Consider the following 21520-nt stretch of genomic DNA (forward strand, 5'->3'; position numbering starts at 1 on the left):
GTGCTTCAGCAGAACCAGGTGTTTAAGTGTTCAGTGCAAGCCCTCACAACATGTCTTTAGTCACAGCATGCTTTTTCACATACTTTCTCTACTTGTATCCAAGCTGTCCCCTGCACTACAGTACTTTTCTCCTATGTTTTCCTAATCAACTAAAGCAACATCTTGTCATAAACCTAAATAGAAACATGAAATTTGAACACAGTTTGAGCAACTGACTCAACTCTCTAAGAGAGGATAACGTTCACAAAACAATATTAACGAGAGCTGGCAAACAAGAAACGAGCAGCCAAGGAGGAGCCTCCAGCTCCCAGGTTTACATTCCCTGAGGTGCATCAGGAGGTGCAGGGTTAGGGGAGGCCACGTAGCCGACCTGAGGAGGTGCTCCTGAGCTCCCAGCCTTGGCCACAGGTGGGGAATTTCCATGGGGAGGATTTACTGGATGCCAGGTGCCAATGTAGCGGTAGGCAGGAACCACAGAGTCAAAGCCAGGCAGAGGCTGCTGGCTGAAGGGGTCTGACACCACTGGGTAATACACTGGCCCATAGGACACGGGTGGAGGCTCTGTGTTTTGGAAGTTACCTTAAAAAAAACAGAACAAAAAGCACATTCACACACTTCAGCCACACTGATGGCCTTCTTATGCAGGCTTTCACGAGTATGAAGGCAGAATTACTCAAGTACAAACCATTTGCTGATGCCTCCAAGGGAACCTGGTGGACCTCAGCTTGCCCAGCATCAGGGAAGAGCTGGGGCACTGACTGATCCAGGACAGGAGCTGGCTCAGCATATGCTGGGTAAACTTCCACTGGAGATGGAGGCAGCACTGGCTGCACGTACATCATGGAAGGCCAGCAGCTCTGATGGCAATACTTGCAGGAAAAGGAAAAACATGGTCACAGCCACACACTCTCCAGCCCCCCTCCAAACCACTGCTACTTTCAGAGCTAAAGTTAGGAAAAAGTGATTTTTTTTTTTCCTCCCTAGCCCTTTAAGACACATAAACAAACAGAAAAACCCATCAAACCAACACAGCCTACTAGGAAAGATACCTGCAGCAACAGCCACACTGCTGTTATGTCTGAAGTCTTTACAGAGAACAAAGATTCCCACTTAACTTTGTCATATTCAGAGATATTTCCCATTTCTTCAGTTGAAGGAGCTCCTGTTGCTCTTTTTACTTCCCTGAGCAGCAGCACTGACACTGCACTTAACTACTGCTACAGAGAATGCTTCAGCAGAGCAGATTTCCAGGACACAGAGAAATGAAGGATGCTAACCAGTCTGAGCTCAGCTGCATCCTAGGAGACTCCATCCACACATCTCTAAATGGCTTTGATATCTTATCTAAGTACACAAATTCTCTTAAGAATGGCTCAGGTTCTTGCACTCTCTTAACAGAAAGATATTTATCCACCACCAAAATATTAAAAAAAAAAAAAAACAAAAAAACCCCCAAAAAACTAAAAGTAAAACTGAAAACCCACCACAGCCCACAGTAAAACAATTAATATGGTGTACTTCACATTCTGAGGTAGAACTTCACTTCCTGAGCCAGGCTTTAATCTCCACAAAGAAAGTCCATCCATATTAGTAGTCCAGTACACAAAATGCACATTTAGGACACTTGAAAGTTTTCAATACATCAGTACATTTGTCAGGAAATCCAGCACTTTTTACAGGCAATTGCTATACTCATTTTAAAAGCACTTACTTGTAATCCCATATTAAAATAATACCGCAAGACCTTTGTATCTGAAATTAAAGGACAGGACATTAAAGAGCAGAGGAATACAAACCAAGAAGCAAAAGCAACTTATATTAAGAGCACTTTATTTGAAGTTATTCTTACTTAATGAAAAACAGTATTTCAGCACTACCTTTTCTTTAACATTTCAAGGGTAAGGAATGTATCTTTAATATAAATAGTTGTTCAACTAGTTTTATCTTTTAAACTAAATCCAGTTAGATGTTTGTGCAATGGCAGAGCATTTGTCTGGACAATTAATTATTTAATTCCATAACTACATCAGCATTAGTTTTTGTTTATTCATCTTGATTACTCAAGTGGATAACTCAGGTTTTTTTACCAAAAAATCAAAAAAGTTGTCTAAGCAGCTAGGACTTAACACAGAGCTTCTCACCAAATTTTAGGTCCCCCCAACTGTTATATTAAGCTCAGTGAAGGCAGGAATAAGGAATATATTCCTTCCTCACAAGGGTACTCAGTTCCCTGCTTTCTTGCAGAGTCTTTTACTTCTCTCTTCCCTGTGCTGAATAATTTGTCCCCAGCCAAGTAAGTGATATGCTGAGAAACAGTCCCAGGTGTGTGAAGGGACTTTGAAACCTCTCTCCAAAAGCAACAGGGTTTTGAACTTGGAAGCACATTTCCAAGTGTCCAAAAGCTGTGAAGCAGCTTTAAACCTTTAAAGCTGACCCACTGAAAGGGAAAAAAAAAAAAAAGATGGTGTGTGTTTAATCCCATGATGCAGTTCTGGAACTGTGCATGAGAAAAATTGATTTCTTAGATTTAATACAGATTTGCTTTGAAGGCTTTGAAGGCAGAGTGAGTGACCTATTCCACAGCACAGCCTTTGAGCTCCCAGCTGTACTAAAGCCAAGGGAAAGCAGGGAGACAACTCAAAAGGAGCCACTGAGGGATTCAACCCAGCAACACCTCCAGAGCTACCATATTCCATCTTCACAAGCACCCACCCTGCCCTAGACCAGGCTCCACAGTGCTTCCCTGCCCACCCATCTCCCACACTTCCCCAGCCCTGTTTCTGTGGCACTTGGAGTTGTGCTTTGCTGCAGGAAGGCAAAAGCATCAGCAAAGCAAACCAAAACTTTAAAATGCACATGGATTTATTCCTCTGTCACTGCTGCCAAGTCTCAATTCTTTTACTGCTCAGCCCATCCATCAGGGCAACAATCCATGCAGCTGTTTTAGCAAATGCACACAGATCCTTCCTTCCTTAGTCCTGGAAGTACTGGTGGTCTGGCTGTAACACTGACCATGGCCAATAAAATAGTAAAAATAACTCAAAGGCTTACACAAGTGCAAACCTTTTAGTATCTAGCTGAAATTCCATCTACATCTGGAAGAAGTTGGATGTTTTTTTAAAAACCCAATTTTGTTCTTCAATTGTTTATGCAAATCTATGCAAAGCAAGCATAAGAGCTGAATGAAACAGCTGCTTCCATAGCAGCAGCAACAGTACAAAGGAACTGCTGGGAGACTGAAGTGACAAACTGACACTGGAAATACTGACATCTGTGGAATGATGGAAAAGAAACCAGTACAGTAGAAGACCAGTTTTTGTTTAGATTCCTCTTTTAGATGTCTGCAAATCAAGTCCATCTTCAGTAAAATGTGCTCTTATGAAGCAACAGCTAACCCAAAAAAAGGTTACCCATTCTGACATGAAAATATAAAGACCATATTGATGCCTGATAAAAATTTCATCTCGTGATAGAGTTTTCTCTGTGCTGTGGGGAAGCTCTGGCCAGTACTGAACACTGTGTTTCTGGAACACAGCAATTTTAAGAATTTCAAGCAGGCTTTTATCAACAGCTCCTTCAAATACAAGGCACCATGCAAGGGCAGGACACCTGAGGTCACTGTGTTAATAAACACACTTGACAAATCCTAAATGCCATCAAAACAAGATAAAAGATGCTATGAAAACTGGAATAAATGCAGATGCAAGTAATGCTACAGCCCACTGCAGGATTTCATCCCAGGTCCAGGATTTCAGTCTGGTGACAAATCCTGCTCCCCATCTATACCAGGCCTAGGGTCTTTAGCAAAGCACACAGAACTTCAGATCAAGCACACCCACATATTTCACCCTGCCCTACTGCAAACCTGCTGGGTTTCTTAACTGAAAAGCCACATAGATTACACTCCAGCAGTGTAACATAAAGGCTACATGCAGCACTGTTAACTAGCAACCTTTAAAATTCCTAAAGCCCGTGCCAAGGACAGGACCAATATGATGTGGACTGACTCAGCTGAAGAGCAGCAGGCAGGGTCTGGAGAGGTTATTAATCCACATCCACTCCAGATTCTTGTCAGCACACTTCACACCCCATTCTCCCAAGCGGGGAAAGCCTCAGTTAAAGGCATTCAGCTAAAGCTGGAAAGCAGGAACTCTGTGTGTTTGGGGTCAGAGTGATGCTACCACAGCAGGGAAGGGAACCAGAACAGCCAAGATGAACAAACCTTGGATTTGAGGGCACAGGAGAGCCAGCAGAGCAACTGCAGAGCATGGCAGCAGCAGTGTGAAAGCAGCAGGCTTGGTCTCTGCCCTCACTGCTCAACGTGGACCTGAGACACTGTCCCAGCTGATGGCAGCGTGTGACAGAGCTACACACCCAAGAATTAGCTGTGCCTACACTTCAGCCCTGGCCTGTAATACCACAGAATTACAGCTTGGAGCCATAAAGGAAAACTACCAAAATACCCCACTGAACTGTGCAAGAGCACAACTTATAAATACACAGTTCTTATTTTAATCAGTTACCAGAAAAGTGATTACTTGGCCACAAACAAGTGTGATACAGGCCAGGCACCCTCTCCCTGGGCTTTCATTTATTTAAGGTGCTGTCTAGAGCTGCAATGATCACATTATTTGAGTCAGATACAAACTTTCTGTTCCAAACTGGGAATGAAAATGTTTTAGCGTAAGTATCTATAATATTATTTCTCATTCCCTGCAACTTGCAGAGAGCAATTTCTTCTCACTATGTATTCTCACTTGGTGTTCTGCTAAGCTTCCAAGGAGAACACAAGTCAGAAGTGTGCTGGAGAGCAGCAGGAGTAAAAATACAAAATACCATCATTACCTCGAGGCAAATCACTGCCGCTGGGATCACAAGAGTAAGCTGGAAGAACAGCACTGGCTTCTCCCACCTCACTCACTGGGGGAAGAGGAGCTGAATAAATTGGGAATGGCACTGAAGAAACTGCTACAATTAGAAGGAAACAAATGTCACCCAAAAAGTCAACTTTGCCATGGTATGTCAAACGAGTAAGGTGTGAACTTACACAATTCAGCACGCAATTTGACACCTTGGTGCCCCTAAATGCAGGCTCTAACAAGGTTCTGTTCAGCAATCACTTTGAAAGGTGTACAGAAGAAATTTTAAAACTAGATGGGAAGGCTTCAATCTCTCAAGCCTTAATTGCACTTTCATCTGAAAGCTGTATATCCCAGTTAAAGGAAAAAAAGTATTTTTCAATTATTTCTTCATATTATAAGGCAGGCTAGACTTTTAGGACAGACAGTTATGTAAGAAAACAACAGAGAACAGACTAATCACTTAAAATCCTCAGAAGAGTGACAGTAAGTCCACAAAAACAAGGGAAGGTTTGAGACTTATCAGGACAAAAATCTTCTGGACAGACAACTGTTAAATATTCATTTAGGTGGCCCACACCTCTAACACAGCAGCAGGTTGGCACCAGTGAGCAGACAGCTTTGAGAACTGTGCTGACTAAACTCTCATGCAGAGTAGGAACAAAAAAAAAAAAAAAGAGATAAGAAAAGTGAGACAGAACTGAGCAGAATGGAAGGTGAAGATTTTTTAGATGCTAAATGAAAAGATACAGAAGACAGGAGAAGTTCTCTTTGCAAAAAGGAAAACAGAATTTTTACATAACTGCCATTTTCCAAGAGCAAAGCAGGTAGAGCACCTAAGGTGGAGAGTGCACCCTGTGACTACCCACAGACCTGATCTCCTTGCACAGAGGAAACTAAGGGTCATAAAAATAAACTGAAACACCCCAGCCAGTGACTCTCCTGAACTAATAGAATTCTAGAGACTTGCTACCTCAACTCAAGAGGAAAATTTAGCTGTAGGAAAGGGGATGTGAAGGGAGTTGCACTGAGCTTCTGCCTTCTGGAAAGAATCTTCTAGTAAACACTTGGCATTAATGGTTAAAGGTGTCAAGGGGGGAACCCAAAGCAGAGACCTCCAATTCCCACAAAAATTCAGGGACAACAGCCCCTTCAAAACAAGAAGCCAGCAGCCAAGTTACAACTATGCAATTTTAAACCAAAGCAAGTGACACTTTTTTTTTAAAGCCTTTTAACACTTGTTTTGGATAGGGGGAAGGAAGGGAGGGGAAAATGTAACTGAAAACTTGGAATCCAAGTCCACAGCTGCAGTCTGTACACTCTACCTGGCCTCCCCACAGAAAAGGGAGATACTATGACAGGCTGCACTGCTGTTTGTGGGGGAGCTGCTGTTATGACACTGGCTGGAGTGGAGGCAGCAGAATTTGAAGAGAGACCTGTGGCTGGAGCAGTATAAACATCTGTGGAGGTGGAAACTGTTGCAGAGTTCACCAACACCTGGAAAAGAGTCAAGAGTATTCAACAGTCTGCCTCTGCAACTGGCTTTGACAAAGACTATGAAGATACCACACACTTCAAAAATTCTCACTTCTTGTAAATCCTAGCTGTAAAGGCACTAACCATCCAAACTCTCTAAAAATTGGCTTGAAAATACCAGTTTAGAGTTGCAGACACCTGCAAGGCATCTTCTGTTTTGCTAGTATTTGCAAGGAATTGCATTCTCTGCTGCCAGAGGCTGTGAGGAGTCCCCAGAAACTGTCACAGTCCAAGCAGAGTGGTTACCACCACAATGAAGTGTGAGATACAGTTCAGAGTACCAGACACTACCTTCTGGGGATAGCTGTAGGAAGCCACTTCATCTTGAGGTGACACAGAGACTGGCCCTTCTTCCTGAAGGGATTCCAAAGCAAAGCATGGTCCATTTCAGTGGCAAAGAAGCCACAAGGCACATACACCACACCCCTATGTTTTGTTTTTATGGACTATACACCCAGAGTGTCTTTTGTAGCTCAATTAAACACAGTTTTATTCTGGCATGCTCAGGACTGCTTTCACATCCACTGTGGAGCAGCAGGTGATTAAAGATTTAGTTAAAAAAAAAAAATTCCAAGGTAAGTTCTACCACAGATGAGATCTCTCCAGTCCCACAGAGGGGGGCTAAGATTAACTGGAATATAACCTGAAGGGTGGCTTGATAAAAGCAAGTGCTGTCTGGAGCAGAGAAAGAAAAGTAAACAGCACTCAAATACAAATTCTCTTTGCAGAGGGAAAGGTGGAAAATTATTACTGTATCCAGTGCATTTCAGACTGTACTTGCAGACTCAGATAAAAACCTCACCATTCAGGAAGGAAAAGGATGGTGAATATATAAAGGAATGCTGATTTCATTTCTTTTATTAAGTCTCTAGCCTACTATGCATCCAAGGACAGTTTTCATGAATTCCACACAGCAAAGATCTCTAATCTGAACAGTCTGTGAGTAAAACTTACCAAATTTGCTGTAGGCTCTGCTGAACTAAACACTGTTGCAGTTTCACAGTTGGGATCTGGAGGACATAGGCAACATTAATTGAAAAGAGCTGCACTAAATCTAATCCTTCAGAAACATATAAAAACCTCATAATTGAGTGTATTACATTGACCAAATGTTCTGTCAGTAAAGACTAAACTTTTACTTACCTGGAGATACATAGATATATTCCTCATGAAATTTCCCTACAAGGGAAAGAACAGGAAGTTTTGATTCAGGGGGAAAAGAAGGGGAAGGCAAAAAAAGCTTAAACCTGGAGTTACTGCAATTATACTTCAGTGCATCTATTAATAACCTGCTTTCAGTATCATCTCACTTTGTGTCCTTTAGGAGATGCAAGGAACCTACTTTTGACAACGAAAAGCACATTGAAAATCTCTTAAACATTTTTTTGCCTATTAATCCTTTAAGAACTCACCATTTTCACTTGCTTCTTCTTCCTCCTCTAAGGCACTCAGGGTCTGCTTATTGGATGGAACAGAGTTTGGACCTCTCCTTGCTACCCAAAATGCCCCTGGACCATGGACAATGTGAGCATGACTACTGTGGCTCTGAAAAGCAAAGTCATAAGCACACATTTAGAAATAATTTGGCACCTTTCCACGCTCTACAGACAGACACACAGGACCAGGCTGACAGACCCAGCTTGCTGCAACCAAAGCTTACAAGAAGCATCACCTCTGTGTCCATTCCAATGCAACAAACAGTTCTTTCCTTTTCCTTCTGTTCTGCCTTGCATACTTAAGGCAATTCAGAAGCTTTTTTATTGTCCTATGCCAGGCAGTCAAGCTGCTCCCTCCCATAACTCAGCCAGCTTTGTCCAAACTCTAACAAAGCTGCAAAGGAGGGAGCAGATCGCAGACAAGGCTGCATTAGTGCATTCCTCATTCTAGAGCATTCCCCCCACACCAGCAGCAGATCAGTTCATCCAAACACTGGTTTTGGATGGAGAACCATGGAGAAAGGTCATCTTCAGTCACAATTAGTGGAACCAGAAGGTGGCTGCTGGCACAGACAGCACTGTCTGCACTAGGTTGATCCACATGTGCAACCCTGACTATTTCAGAGCAGCACACCCCAAGGTTGCCCACAGCACTCCAGTTTTTTACATGCCCTTTGCTGCTGCACTAAAATCAATCTTTAGCTGCACCCCAGTTTAAAAGATCAGTTCTCTGAAGGAGGAATGTAGGGTTGAGATGCTTAAGTAAAATAAGTTGATTCACTCTTGTGGTGGCTAAGGTGACACTCAAAGCTCTCCTCAGAAGCCACTGGTGACTACGAGATCGATAAAGTGCTCAGAGAGGCTTGAAAGATTTCCAAGGTTGAAGCAGAGGTGGTAAGTCAGAAGATTCTCCCACCAGGCCTCTGGCAGCATGGCAGAGTCCTCTGTGAGATGCATCTTTCCCCAGGAAATGTCACATTCCTTTACTAAACAAGACAAGGAAGAGACAGAGAAAAAGCTTTGGCATTGACAATAACGAAGTCACTTGAATGAACATGAAAACCTATTCATTAGAGCTGCAGGCAAGTCTAGCAAAGGGGGAGAAAAAGCCACTGAGCTGTATTGATTTCATGTTGGAAAAAAGAAATTACAGGATAATCTGTCCTTATTCCTTGGCACTCTGGAGGAAAAATCAGAGCAAAGATTACAGATCTAGTACATCAGAGCAAAGAAAAAAATGACTGGTGCTGAAACAGCCCTAAGCATATTCTCTCTTCCTCATTTAAATATGAGTCTAACAATAGTTCACTGCGTCAACACAGCAAAAAAATTCAAACATACCAGGTTCACTTTAGTTTTTTTTTTTTTAATCGGTTTTCCTATTCAGATACCTATGTATAAATTGATTTTTTTTAGCATTCCCAGCTTTGGACTAGGTTTAGACTACAAATAAAAAAAAAAAAAAAAAGGCATTTTAAAGTTTAAGAATACACTTTGCCACTTTATCTACAATTCAACAAAAAGACTGCTTTAAGAAAAGTCTAGGTTTACAATTTTTTCCTGTTTTGGTAGCAGAAGAAACTGCATCAGGATCAACATGTTAATCCAAAACATCACAACTACAAATTCAGAGGGAAAAAAACCCAGGCTATCACTATCCAGTTTCTGAATCTTGCTCCCCAAACGATAAATTATAGTGTGGCAAACAAGTGAAAAGCTTTCTCCCACAATGTTTAGAGCTAGACAGACATGCACAGGAGGAAAAGATTTTGTTTTCAAACTGCAAAAGAGAGGAGAAACATGATGATGTTTATGAAAATATGCTTAAAAGAAAACAAGTGTTGCTACTGACGATACAGAGAAGGGAATATCTAGAAAAACTGAGGTTTCAAGCAGGTTTTACAGGAACTAGACTAATTTCAGTCTTCCATTGTCAAAAATGCACTCACTGCCAAACCTTACTCCAAGAATACTTAAATATACAGCAGGGTTTTTTTGGTTAAGAATCACTGTGCATTTAGTTTCCCCCTCCTCCTCTCTCAGAGGAGTTTCAGTTTACCCTTTGTTCATAACTCACAGGCAGAGCAGGGAAAGCAGTGTCATCTCCTTCAATTTCACAGAAAGTTACAGTTTCCTCGGGCCCCTGGGGCTCCTCGGCAGCCCCTGGCACGAAGCCGTACTGGCACTCCTTGTTCACACACGGCAGCGGGCGGCGGCTGCGGCTGTACGAGCTGGGGAACAGGAGAGGAGTGAGCAGTCACCACCACCTGCACTTCCACCTGCCTTTGGCTGCTCAGTTTTAACTCAGCTCTTTCTGCAGAGCCACCAAGAAACCTGCTTTTTCACACTCTGCTGCAAAGAGGCAAGTCATGCCCCAGCGTCCTACGCAATGCCTGCCAGAGCAATTTTTGGTGGAAGAGGTTTGTTGTCACTCAGCAGGACAACTCTGACAGCCTCTCTTCCCCGGGCTGGGGTAGAATGCTATCTGAGAGCCAAGCATGTCTATAAAACAGGCAGAACCCCTGAGTTGAAAGGGGAAAAGGTGCAACTACCAGAAGTGCCTCCCAGCTGTAGTTTTACCTGAACAGCATAAATTCTCTCCTAACCAGTCTGCAGCAAGAGTGAACAGAAACAAGCGGCCAACTCGTGTTTCCAAAGCTTCCTACCTCGGCATCCCAGAGTCACGGTGCTGTCTGGGAGGATTCTGCTGGTGATAGGGTTTGTAGGGTGCCATGCCTGCACCTCCCTGGGAGCAGTGGACGGGAGGGAAGCGCCCTGAGGGAGGACTGTGCTGCAGCCTGGGCGGCAGCACTGGCTGTCCCCTGCTGTAAGCCACAGCCATGAACACTTCCTTCCCACGGACCTTCTTGAGCATCCTCTTCCGTGTTTTCATATCCATTTCTGCGGTTTCCATTGAGGGCAGAAAAGAGATTTACACCTTAAACCTGAGCTATAGCCTCAAATGATAAAGTGAAGAATTAATATTTGAACCCATAGTGAAGAAAGCCAGTGGCCTGTTCCATAAAAAGTGTATTGTAAATATGGACACTACAGACCCCTCTTTAAAAGGATCAAACAGGAATTCTACATGATACAAGCATCTGACATGGGAGTACCTTCCCAGCCTCAGCTGATCCAACCACTACTCAGTGTTAAAACCTCTCTATGCAGGCTGCATTTACTCATAAAAGTAAAAAACCTCACAACTCCTCCTCCAAATTAAACTGAACCCATATTTAAGTGGGTCCCTGGTCCATCCATGCATCTCTGCTAATGCTGGTCAGACAAGCTCTGGTTCACTGACATGTCTTTTAGATGGTTCTCAAGTAGCAAATTTGTTCTGGGCAATTTTGAGCAATACCAAATTTGCTCTGTATTTCAATAAATGTGCTCATTTGCAAAGGCAAATTCATCCCTCTCTGAAAGACAGCTTTCCATCAAACCCCCACAGTGGCCAAATTTTACATCACAGGGTGAACTGAGCCCATCCAATATCAAATGCTACAGTTACAACTCTCATGAGCAACTCCCCTACTTCCCCAGGGAAGAAATGCTTCTGAAAGCCTTGTACAAACCTATTCCTGAGAAGTGTCCACCTGTTACTTTCTGATAAGCTCCTCTTCTGTTGTGAGCCATATTCCAAGCAAGGACAGGAGCCACTTGTGACACTGGCTTTAAGTTTGCCAAAGGAACTGTGTGCCTGCAGGAAGGACACCCATGTTAGCAGTGCCCCAGGGATAGACTCTGCACGTTAACATAAGCTAAAGCAATACCAAGAGAGACAAAATAGCTTGTGAAAATAAATAATCTGTTTCTCTGGCACCAAGCACACATTACTGCTACTTGTTTAATAAGAAAAGACAAGCTAGGCTTTAGTTTAAACACCATTATTTCTTGGGTCAAGTCTGTCTCCCCCGCCTGCATTTGGGTGCCTCCAGAGGTACACTTAAAAGCAGGGGACAACACAGAATTTTTGCAGGATGTTGTCAATCCCAGCTTTGAAAAAGGGTGAATGATTGAACAGCAAGGGGGAGAAAGTGATTAGATTCACCAGAAGTGCCAATTATTTCGTTGCTTGGGTACAGAATAAAAACTCCAGAGAAACCCAACAGCAGAGGGCAATTTTCTCTCTATGAATTAAGCCCAAACTGTAATGAACACTTTTACATTCCAGTGAAGAAAGAGCAGCAAGATTTCACAGAAAGCATTACAATAATGATTTTAGTCATTAGAATTCCAAGGAAAAAAAACCAAAGCCCTCAAGCAGAAAGAGTTTAAACTTGAAGTCATCACCAGACTCCTTACTTTTCTGCCAGCTCCTCAACAAATACAGTCAATGTGTTGCTATCCTGTCCAACTTCCTGGATGTGAGCATTGTAATACTTCTCTCCTGGTTCCAGACGCACCTGGAGAAAGAACAAGGGAAGCTCTAAAAAACTTAAACTGCATCAGAATATTGTCCACAAACCACTAACAGCACAGGCTGCTCCCAGCCAGTCCCATGTTAGTGAGCTGGCCCAGGAGTCTCAAATACTTCTTCAAAACAGCAACCAAAATAAAGAGTGCTGTACTAACTTCAGGGAGGATAAAAAGAAATAAAATCAGTCTTGTGAGCAACTGAGAGGCAAGATACCAGCTCCCTAACTTATTTTTAGCCCCTGTGCCCAGCAGATAAGTGCCAAGGAAGACTGCTATTTAAGAGCTCAAGGAGAACAGAAGATAAAGTAGGAAAAGGAAAGCTCTGCTCAGTAAGAAACAAATCACTGAGTCAATCATTAGCACTACCTTAAAGATTGGTAAAAAAAATGCCATCACTACATATGACATCAGAATACAAAGAAAACTGACTTTTCTTTCAGCATCTCCTGTCCAGATCATTCTACTCCTCCCTTTTTAGATCTTCCCTTTTTATTTTATAAAAATATTTTGCTACTTCATTGTTGAGAAAGATAAAAGACTACCCAGAATTGTTGCTTAGCTCAAGTGAAAAATTCAAAGATAACTACATCAAAAGCACCCCCTGTGCATTTTGAGCTCTGCTTGGAACTTCCACGCTCAGAATGTGCATGACTGGTTTACATTGAATCCCCAAACTGCTTTTCTATCATACTACCAAGTTTAAAGGTAGATTTTAGAAAGAAATTACATTTAAAAGAACATTTACAGGGAAGAGAATGAGAAAAGTGTTAGAAAAGTCTATGAAATCAAATGATTTCTTGGTTTATCATAGTCCATTTAAAGTAGTTTTAGCAGTTGATCATAACTGAGTCTCCTTTGAGTACTAACCTGACACTTATCTCCTAAATAGTACTGTCTCCCAGCAAACACCATGTAGTCAGTTTTTTGAAGCTCTAAAAAGAAATGAATAAATAAATAAATGGGGGGGAAAAAGCCTTTAAGCTACTGCTCTTTCTTCACATAACCTACAAGTACTTCATGACAGCAGCCAACTACAATTTATAGGCCAATTGAGTTAAATACTTCCTCTGCATACCTGAATATTCCCCATAGTAACAGTGGAGTAACTCTAGGTGTTCTTACAATAGACTATAACCAGGCTAAGTCACATGAGACCAGCAACAGCCAGATAATGCAGCAAGCAGCACTACAACACTGCAGCTTCTGTGGTGGCACAGAGCTAATCCTGCATTTAATATAAATCCTGGAATTAAAAATGTTGGACATCTCTTATCTTGCCAGAGTCCCGGTGGCACTTGGCAAACATGAAATGTCATCCAGGAAAAGCTAACGTTGCCTAAAGTATCCTTGCTGTTAGATTTCAGCTTTTTTTACTCCGTTCCTTGCCTGGCTTTTCTGCACGTCAGTATTCTACACAGATAATTGGTTACCACACTCTGTTCCAAGAATTTTAATGATCCTCATTACTGATTACGCCGTGGTGAAATGCTGGAGTTCTTCAGCATGCAAAGCACTTTGGGTCAGACATCAAGTATCACTTAAAAACTTATCTTTCTTGGTAACTTCTTGCTTTACAGATCAGCCACAGTGAATGCCAAAAAGCAGCCAACCTTTCCCAAGCCACGAGAACCACAAAATCTCTGCAGAATGTTCAAGCCCAGGAGGGCTGGGAGGCAGGAGAAAAACTCATCTGACAGATCTCAATGCTAAATTTGAGATCTTCATTATTATACAATTCTGAGGCCAAAATCGTGCTCTAAAAAGAAGTTTTTGCACACATGCTCTAACAAAAAACTCTCACATTTGAATGCTTTCCAATACAACAGAATGGCAACAGAGTTCTGTGCTCTGCTTTGAATCCTCCTATTTCCTGTGTACAGTCAGTGAGTAGCAGAGATCAGATTTTTAGCAACCTTGTACCACTATACAGTATCAAAAGCTGGGTTTTTTGTACTTTGAATGCCAGACAGGAAACCAAGAACATGTCCTACCTACAGCTATCTGCTGGGTTCACCTGTGCCCTTCACATTTCAGCTGTGAAGAAACAGGTGACAGGACTCAAGATTCATAAATTTAATGCTAACCCTCCTACAGGAAAAGTTTTCTGGCTTTTTCCCTTTTCAAAAGATACCTTTTCTACTGTCCAGCCAAACATCAAACTCCACATTTCGATAGATGGTAGAGTCCAGTGCCTTTAGCACTTTATAAGGAACAGGCATCTTTGGAGGATTTTCTGGAGGCTAAAAACAGAATTTGAATGGAGCATTAAAAAGTGCATTTCACGTGTTCAGCACAGTCTCTGTTCTGCCAGCATCTGTGTATCATTTTAAAAAGTACAGATGCTATTTTCCAAAATTTTCACTTCCACTGCATTTCCCTAAAAACCAAAACTCAAGAGTATGAAAACAAATCCAGGCACTCAGGTGCTGAGGAAACTGACTCTGGAAAGCAGAAAGGCTCAAGAGTAACACTGGGCATTGCTCTGTACTGAAAATGAACCAAAGGAAGCCAACCAGACCAATGAAGCCACAGCTTCAAAAGTGACAATCAGTTTCTGAAAACTCTGAACTCTGAAAACAGAACAAAATTCTGAAGCAATTTATACTATGTTCAAGACAAAAATAAACTACTTTAAACCATATTCTGGGAAAAAACAAATAAATCCAGAAACATCTGCTAAGCTCCACCTTTTGGAGGAATTAAAAATCAGCTACAGAAGGACTAGAGAATTTCAGAAAGTAAAAGGGCCATTTCCAGTTTAAGAGAAACTCAAGGACACAACCAAAAGACAAGCAGATGGAAGAAATAAGCCACCTACTAACCAAAAATACATTTTTACAAAGTGGTAAAGAGGATTTAGCCCTAACAAGGGTAACAGGGAAAAAAACCCCAAAAGCAAACCATAAGGATTTTTCCCCAAACTGCCAAACCTTTTGTTCTTCAATGCCTTGTTTGAACTTGGTTTCCTGTGGATTCTCAGTATCATTGCCTTCCCAGTCGTCCAGTCTAAAAAATTGAAAATAAGATTACAAAAGCTACAACACACAATTTCTAGCCAGGATTAACTGCTCAGACCTGAAAAAGCACCATGGTGCCATCAAGTGGCACATGTTGCCTTAGACACCAGCCAGGTGCAATGCAGTGCAGGACCAGCCTTTTCCAAGCTTTAAGAACTCGACCTCTGCTTGTTCCAATACCCACCCCTAATGAGGGCTACTGCTTGCATTAGGAAAGGATGATGGGGATCCCACTGACTGAATTCTTGCACTGTCAAGGACAAAATGACACTCTGTGCCAGGTATCATCAAACCAACGTTGTCTGCAAGCATTCAGAGGCAGCTCTCAAGCCTTTCAGAGCTATGGAGGCTTAGAAGAGTAATAAGTCTCCCATTAAAAGAAAATAAGAAAGCTCTAATGAATAAGGAGCAATTTTACTTACAAATAAGCTGTCATTTTACAGAGTAACACCCAGCTATAACACAGCCTGCAGCAGAGGACAGTCAATTATGTGGCACTTCCCAGCTCCAAGAAAAGCACACTCTCTTCCACAATATACTCGAGCTTTGTGTTTGTGTTGTAACACAGGAAAAGAAGAGTTAATACTCCATAAAAATTCATAGAAACTTGGAAAAGTTGTCCTCTGCAAGGTTTTAAAGTAGGTTTGTTTTTTTTGCTTTCCTCTTACCAGATCCCCTTCCCAACATACTACCTCTTTTCTGATGGATTTCGGGGCACTTTTTCATGGAGACAACCAAAGTTTGCATCCTCACTTCCTACAGGAGCACTGTTTCTGTTCTTCTTGGATCCACTTCGAAACACCTCAACTGCAGACCTTAATTCTTCCTCATCCATGCCAAACACATCTTTGTAGAGGATCTCATATAATACAGCTGAACAAACCAACACAAAGCTCGATAATATGAGATCCATAAGAACTCCTGCAGTTTAGGGCAGGCAGATCTTCAGATATTATCTACTGTTACAAGGCAGTAGTGACATCAAATGCAGTTAAGGACAGGATCATAAAGTAACTGGGAATTAGGGACCAAATTGGGAATAAGTGACCTCTGGAAGTCATTTGGTCCAAAACCCATTTAACAGGTTAAAAAATTAATCTATGCATAAAAATATACCAGAAGTCAGCTTCCATCTCTCTTCTCCCCACCCCTGAAAATTGAAACAAACCCTGCCTCTAAACATATGAAAACACACAATTCTCTTCCACAGAAAAATGATTTCAAGTTTACCCTGGCAAATGGCAGCATTTTCCTGAAATTGTTTTGTATACACAGAGTCATAATGGCCGTTACCGGAACAACACAGTAAAATCTGGGAAAATTAAAAAAAAAAAAAAGTTTTAAGGTTGAAATGATGTAATCCAATAAATTATGATGAATTCAGTAAATTCTGTTATTCTTTTATTCTACAGTTGACACCAACTCACCAAGAAAACAGTAAATATTCTCAATATAAATGTGAAAAAACTGACCATTTTTTGAGCCGTAGCATCAGCTCAAAACCAAAATTAGGTAAAGTCTCTAAGTAACTTTGTATCGTAGAAAGAAAAAAACCCATCTGTACATCCTGCTGTATTGAACATGAAATGGGAGTTTGTTTCCAAGACCACCATTTGCTCAGGAGGTAAAATAAATACAACCCACTGAATGCAGCACCTCGAGACTCACTATCCCAAGTGTCAAAGTCACATTTCATCCTTCTCTGCCTGCAAGACTAGAAGAGCATTTACTTCTCTAGCCCTTAAAAACTTGCTTTTAAGAAGCAGAATAGATGCTTTCTGCAACACATGCATTAACACATCATGTAAACATGTGCCACCAAACTTCTTGGCACACAGCCACAGCCAACTGCATCGGGCAGAAGCCCTGAGGCAGCTGTCAGCACACTGCCAGTGAGGATGCTTCCCAGAAAATCAGCTCCCAGAAGGAACCCAGATGCCAGGACTCTTAATTCTGGGTGCTCTGTGGATTCTGCCAACACAAGCTCTCCCCTTGTGAGGAGAGGAGCAACACCAGAAGGAGCTGCTGCCTGAACTCAACAGTACAATGCCCGACAGCTGCCAACACTTAATGAGAGTTCTGGTGGGAAAGCCTTGAGCACTTAGACGGTGGTGTTTGATTTTTAAACTCAGCTCATTCTGGAATTAAATTAAGCTACACAGGAAACAGTGTAGATGAAGAAAGAAGCACATGTAATGAATTCAAGCATGCTCATCAACAGATCAGTAACAGCTGCAGCAGCACAGGTTCAGAGCAGACTGACCACCTCGGCAAATCTAGCAGCCCACACTGAAATCCACACCGCAGCAGCTTCACTGGAATCATGCCTGAAGCAGCCACATAATTGTGCACCCACATCTACACAGCTCCAGAAAGCACCAGAGGGGTCAGATCCAAGGTAATACACAGTATTTGTCCTTTAGGCTCCTTCCTTTTGCCCCCAGCAGTAGTTCTGATGTAGATAACCTGTGCAAGTAACTCCCGTTCTGAACTGAGATCAGTCTGTACATCACAAAAACCAGTTTGTTACAGTCATCTCTTCCCACTAATTTCCCCTTTTCAGGGAAAAAATTGCACAACTCATCCAGCTTCAGGAAAAGTAAGGAAACAGACTGGCAGGGGACCAGAAGGAAATGGCCCTCACTTCTACTGACCTTGTCTTCAAAGCCATTGTCTGTAGCACGTGTGGGCGGCTTCCCGGGGTACCGGTACACAATGAAGTCTCGCCTAGGTAAGCAGAGGGAAAACAAAGCTTGCAAGAGCACACTGTCAGTAAAGCCATGTCATGAAGAAGTTTCCAGGGATCAGTTTAGAGCTGTTGGTTTACAGAAAAATCAAGCAAAGCACTTTCCCTGATAAACGAATGCTACCATAAAGCAATAGCCACATGAGCAAACCTATCTTGAGGAAAAAACAAAAATTAGCTGTGAAAGACCACGATCTGCGTTTACTCACAGATTAAGTCAAGCACTCATACTTACAGAAGGGTGCTCAGACACTGAGACTATTCACTCTAAGTGATTTAGGCACCCTGCAAAAGGACTAGAACCTCAGTGCTGGGAGCCAGTAATTCCTGCCGAGCTTCAGTCATTCTTTTAGTACTGGGACAATGAGCCTGCAAAAGGAGGCTTCTATTTCCCACCACTAGAGAGCCAGACTGCTTTTTACAGATAGCAGCATTTGATTAGCTTAATTCAGCAAGACAGCAGCACCTGCACAGTTCTGTGTTACCTCTGAAATAAATAGCAGTGTTCACACACCAGGTGTGTGTGAACAGCTTCTGGAACTTTCAAGAACGCCTACATGAGTTTTAGTCATGCTTGTAACTACCACACAGTGTTTCCACTGCACACAGCTCCTTAGTTTTCCCCATTTTCCAGTCTTCAGCCACTAGAAGCAAACACTTGACATTCAAGTTTAATATCAGCAAAAAGACAACAAGCAAGCATCTCTGGAAACTGACCCTGCCCTTAATCCCCACTGGAATAGGGGCTGTGATGGCACCATTTACATCTCAGTTAATTAAGTTTTAGAGAAACATTTCTCATCCCGTTTCACACATTCACCTCTCAGTGGCAAACACACAGAAAGTTCTGGGGCCAGAACCCTCACACCAAGGGCAAAACAAAGTAAACCTTAAGAAGGAGGTACTTACTTGTACATCATTGATAAAGCACTTATTTCCAGCTGGCCAGCACTTTCCTATGCAATATTAGGAGATTATGTGAGATAGCAGAAGAATCTAAACATCAACAACTATATGCTACATTTCTGTGGTACTAAAATCCTGTACTATTAAAATACCTGTTCAAAATCATCAGTTTGTTAAAGCAGTAATGCACTGAAAGTTGAGATATAAGGACATGGGGGAGAGTGAGGTAAAAGGAGTCTGCTACAGGGGTGGCCACAATTACCAAAATTTGTAAGACTGAGTTGCTGTAGAGCTGCTCCAACACATCACTTTAAATACTTTTTTTTAAATCCACATTTGTTTCAGAAACTGCTGCATTCACCAAGGTTACTGGTCAAAGAATAAAGAAATAAAACTCTGAACACTAAAGGAAGAAGCAGGGGATTGTAAATCCTGACAGAAATTTCATTTAAGGCACGCTCCACATATTTTGCTTTTTTTCTTCTTGAAGAGCTACAGTTATGAATAAGTTTTTTACTGTCCACCCTGCAGAGACTGCTCCTTTGGACCCATGCAAATTCCCTACTAAAACTGGTATTGTTTATACATGTACACTTTATTTACATTTATCAGTACAAACCCCAAGTGTTACTTACGCAATTGATTCCCCAAGATTTGGGTCTATCTAAAAAAACCCCACAAACTCAAATAACCACATTTTTAAATAACTACCTAAACCCCTTACTGTTCTAGTCTCTTCAAATTTAAATCTCTTAATAAGTCTTAGATCAGGCTTACCTTTGGATCTCCTAGTCGTTCTAGGTATTTCTCAAACGAACCTTCCACATACTTTTGACAAAACAAAGAAGAAAACAGATATAAAAACTTTGGCAGTTAGAAAGCAAAAATTAAATCTAAAGACTACTTAACAGCTACCAGCTGTTGATTTGGAGGGGGCAAAGCATGCAGAACATAAGAATGATTGGGGGTATCAATGAATACCAAGAAATCCTGAAAAAATGTTAAGGATATGAGTCCAAGTAATATTCAAGTCCCTCCAAGATAAGATGAAGCAATTAAATGTGATTACAGGGAAAACAAAGAAAAATCCCAAAACACATCAAAACCCTACAATACCACACCACACACACAAACTGCCACAGACAAAACCAGCCAAAAACCACACCTCAAAACTCCACAACTTTACATAATTATTCCAGAATTTCCCAGCATCTTTGGTTATTAATTTCTTGCTCCAAAAACCTACACATTTCCCACCTACTAAATTCTGCAATGGTCACCCCACAGAGAATATACTACACAAATAACTTGCCCCACTCACTACTTAGGTTTTAGTAACGTGTTTCCAGAATCTCAGAACCAAAGTCAAAACTTGTGCAACTGCAACTCAGCACAAGGAAGCAGCCTTCAGCCTCTTCTCCTGTCTTTCAAGCAGCAAGCGTGACAAACCATCCTGCTCTCGGTGCCAAACCACCGACCCCCTCCCACAGCACCTCCCAAGTGCACGCACCCGGCTTAGACACAGAACACACGGCACTTACGGATTCAAACCTCGACTGGTGCTGCCTCATAAACGAGACACAAGCTTTCCTAACTTCTGCGTGATGAATTTGAGATGAAAATAGCTGGAAAAATAACGGTAATAAAGGAGAAAACGTCAAGAGTTTGACTTGCGCCTCGCGTTAGGCATGAACTCTCCAGTCTAACGCCACCACAGCAGGAGGCGGTGCAGAGGCTGGGGACACCTGGGGACACCTGAGGGGAGCCCAAGCGCCAGAACCGGTCGCAACCATCCCCACACACGTTCCCAGCCATTCCCACCCAACCCCGCTACCGCCACCTCGCTCTGGTGACCCGCCCGGGTCTCCAGGAGCTCTCCGGGGGCAGCCCCGGCCCGCCCCGGGCCTGAGGCGCCCCGGCTGCCCCCAGCCCGGCCGGCTGCGCACCTGCTCCGAGACGGCTCGGAAGAGGCAGGAGGCGTCCTTGGCCGTCATCTTGCGGTACAGCCCTAGGCTGCCCAGGTACTCGTCCATGGCCACCTCGCTGAAGGACTTCTGCCCGAAGTACTTTTTGGAGCCTTTGTGCATCTTCCCGGCCGGGGCGGCTGAGGCAGGCGCGGAGACGCGGGCGAGGCGCGAGGCGCCGGGCGCGCGGCCGCGGCTAATGAGGCGCCGCTAATGAGGCACCGCGCCCACCTGCGGGACGGGACGGGACAGCCCGGCCCCGGCCCCGGCCCCTCGGATCCCGCTGGAGCTGCCCCCGCGGGGGCCATTTTAGGTTGTTTCAGGACAGTTTTTAGAGTGCCCGGCTCCCGGAGTGGGTGCGCATCCCAAGCCGCGGGAAGCGGCTCGTCCCGCACCTGCCTTGGCTAAGCTCGCTCCTTCAACTTCATCGCTCGGCTGCGGAGAACCAGCGAGAACATCGCTCCGATGGTTATCCAGGATTCCCTCTGTGCTCCCGGGCTGGAGGCGAGTTGCTAGCAGTGGGTTGGAAATAACTCCATAGAAATTGTTAAGGGAATGAAAAATGTTAGTGGCTCCTAATCAAGTATTTGGGGCAAACTTTGGGGGATTGGCGAAACTGAGCCTTGCACAGCTGTGC

At 42.9% G+C, this 21520-nt stretch overlaps 1 protein-coding gene across 1 annotated transcript; it reads right to left on the minus strand.

Moving 5' to 3' along the window:
* Nucleotides 1–313: 313 nt before the first annotated feature.
* On the minus strand, nucleotides 314–21006 carry LOC121346482 (putative bifunctional UDP-N-acetylglucosamine transferase and deubiquitinase ALG13). Its single transcript, XM_041424338.1, has 22 exons — nucleotides 20866–21006; nucleotides 20461–20544; nucleotides 19697–19747; nucleotides 18923–18969; nucleotides 17922–17994; nucleotides 16498–16579; nucleotides 15960–16140; nucleotides 15181–15256; nucleotides 14382–14490; nucleotides 13118–13182; nucleotides 12137–12237; nucleotides 11407–11531; nucleotides 10498–10732; nucleotides 9891–10062; nucleotides 7808–7940; nucleotides 7539–7574; nucleotides 7350–7405; nucleotides 6185–6356; nucleotides 4846–4968; nucleotides 1712–1752; nucleotides 686–869; nucleotides 314–579 (listed from the first exon to the last, which is right to left on the minus strand). The coding sequence occupies exons 1-22, from the start codon at nucleotides 21004–21006 to the stop codon at nucleotides 314–316; spliced, it is 2553 nt and encodes an 850-aa protein (XP_041280272.1).
* Between the last annotated feature and the right edge of the window lie 514 nt (nucleotides 21007–21520).

Source organism: Onychostruthus taczanowskii, unplaced genomic scaffold, assembly GCF_017590055.1.
Source record: "Onychostruthus taczanowskii isolate IOZ18803 unplaced genomic scaffold, ASM1759005v1 scaffold81, whole genome shotgun sequence".
In the NCBI taxonomy this organism is placed as follows: domain Eukaryota; kingdom Metazoa; phylum Chordata; class Aves; order Passeriformes; family Passeridae; genus Onychostruthus; species Onychostruthus taczanowskii.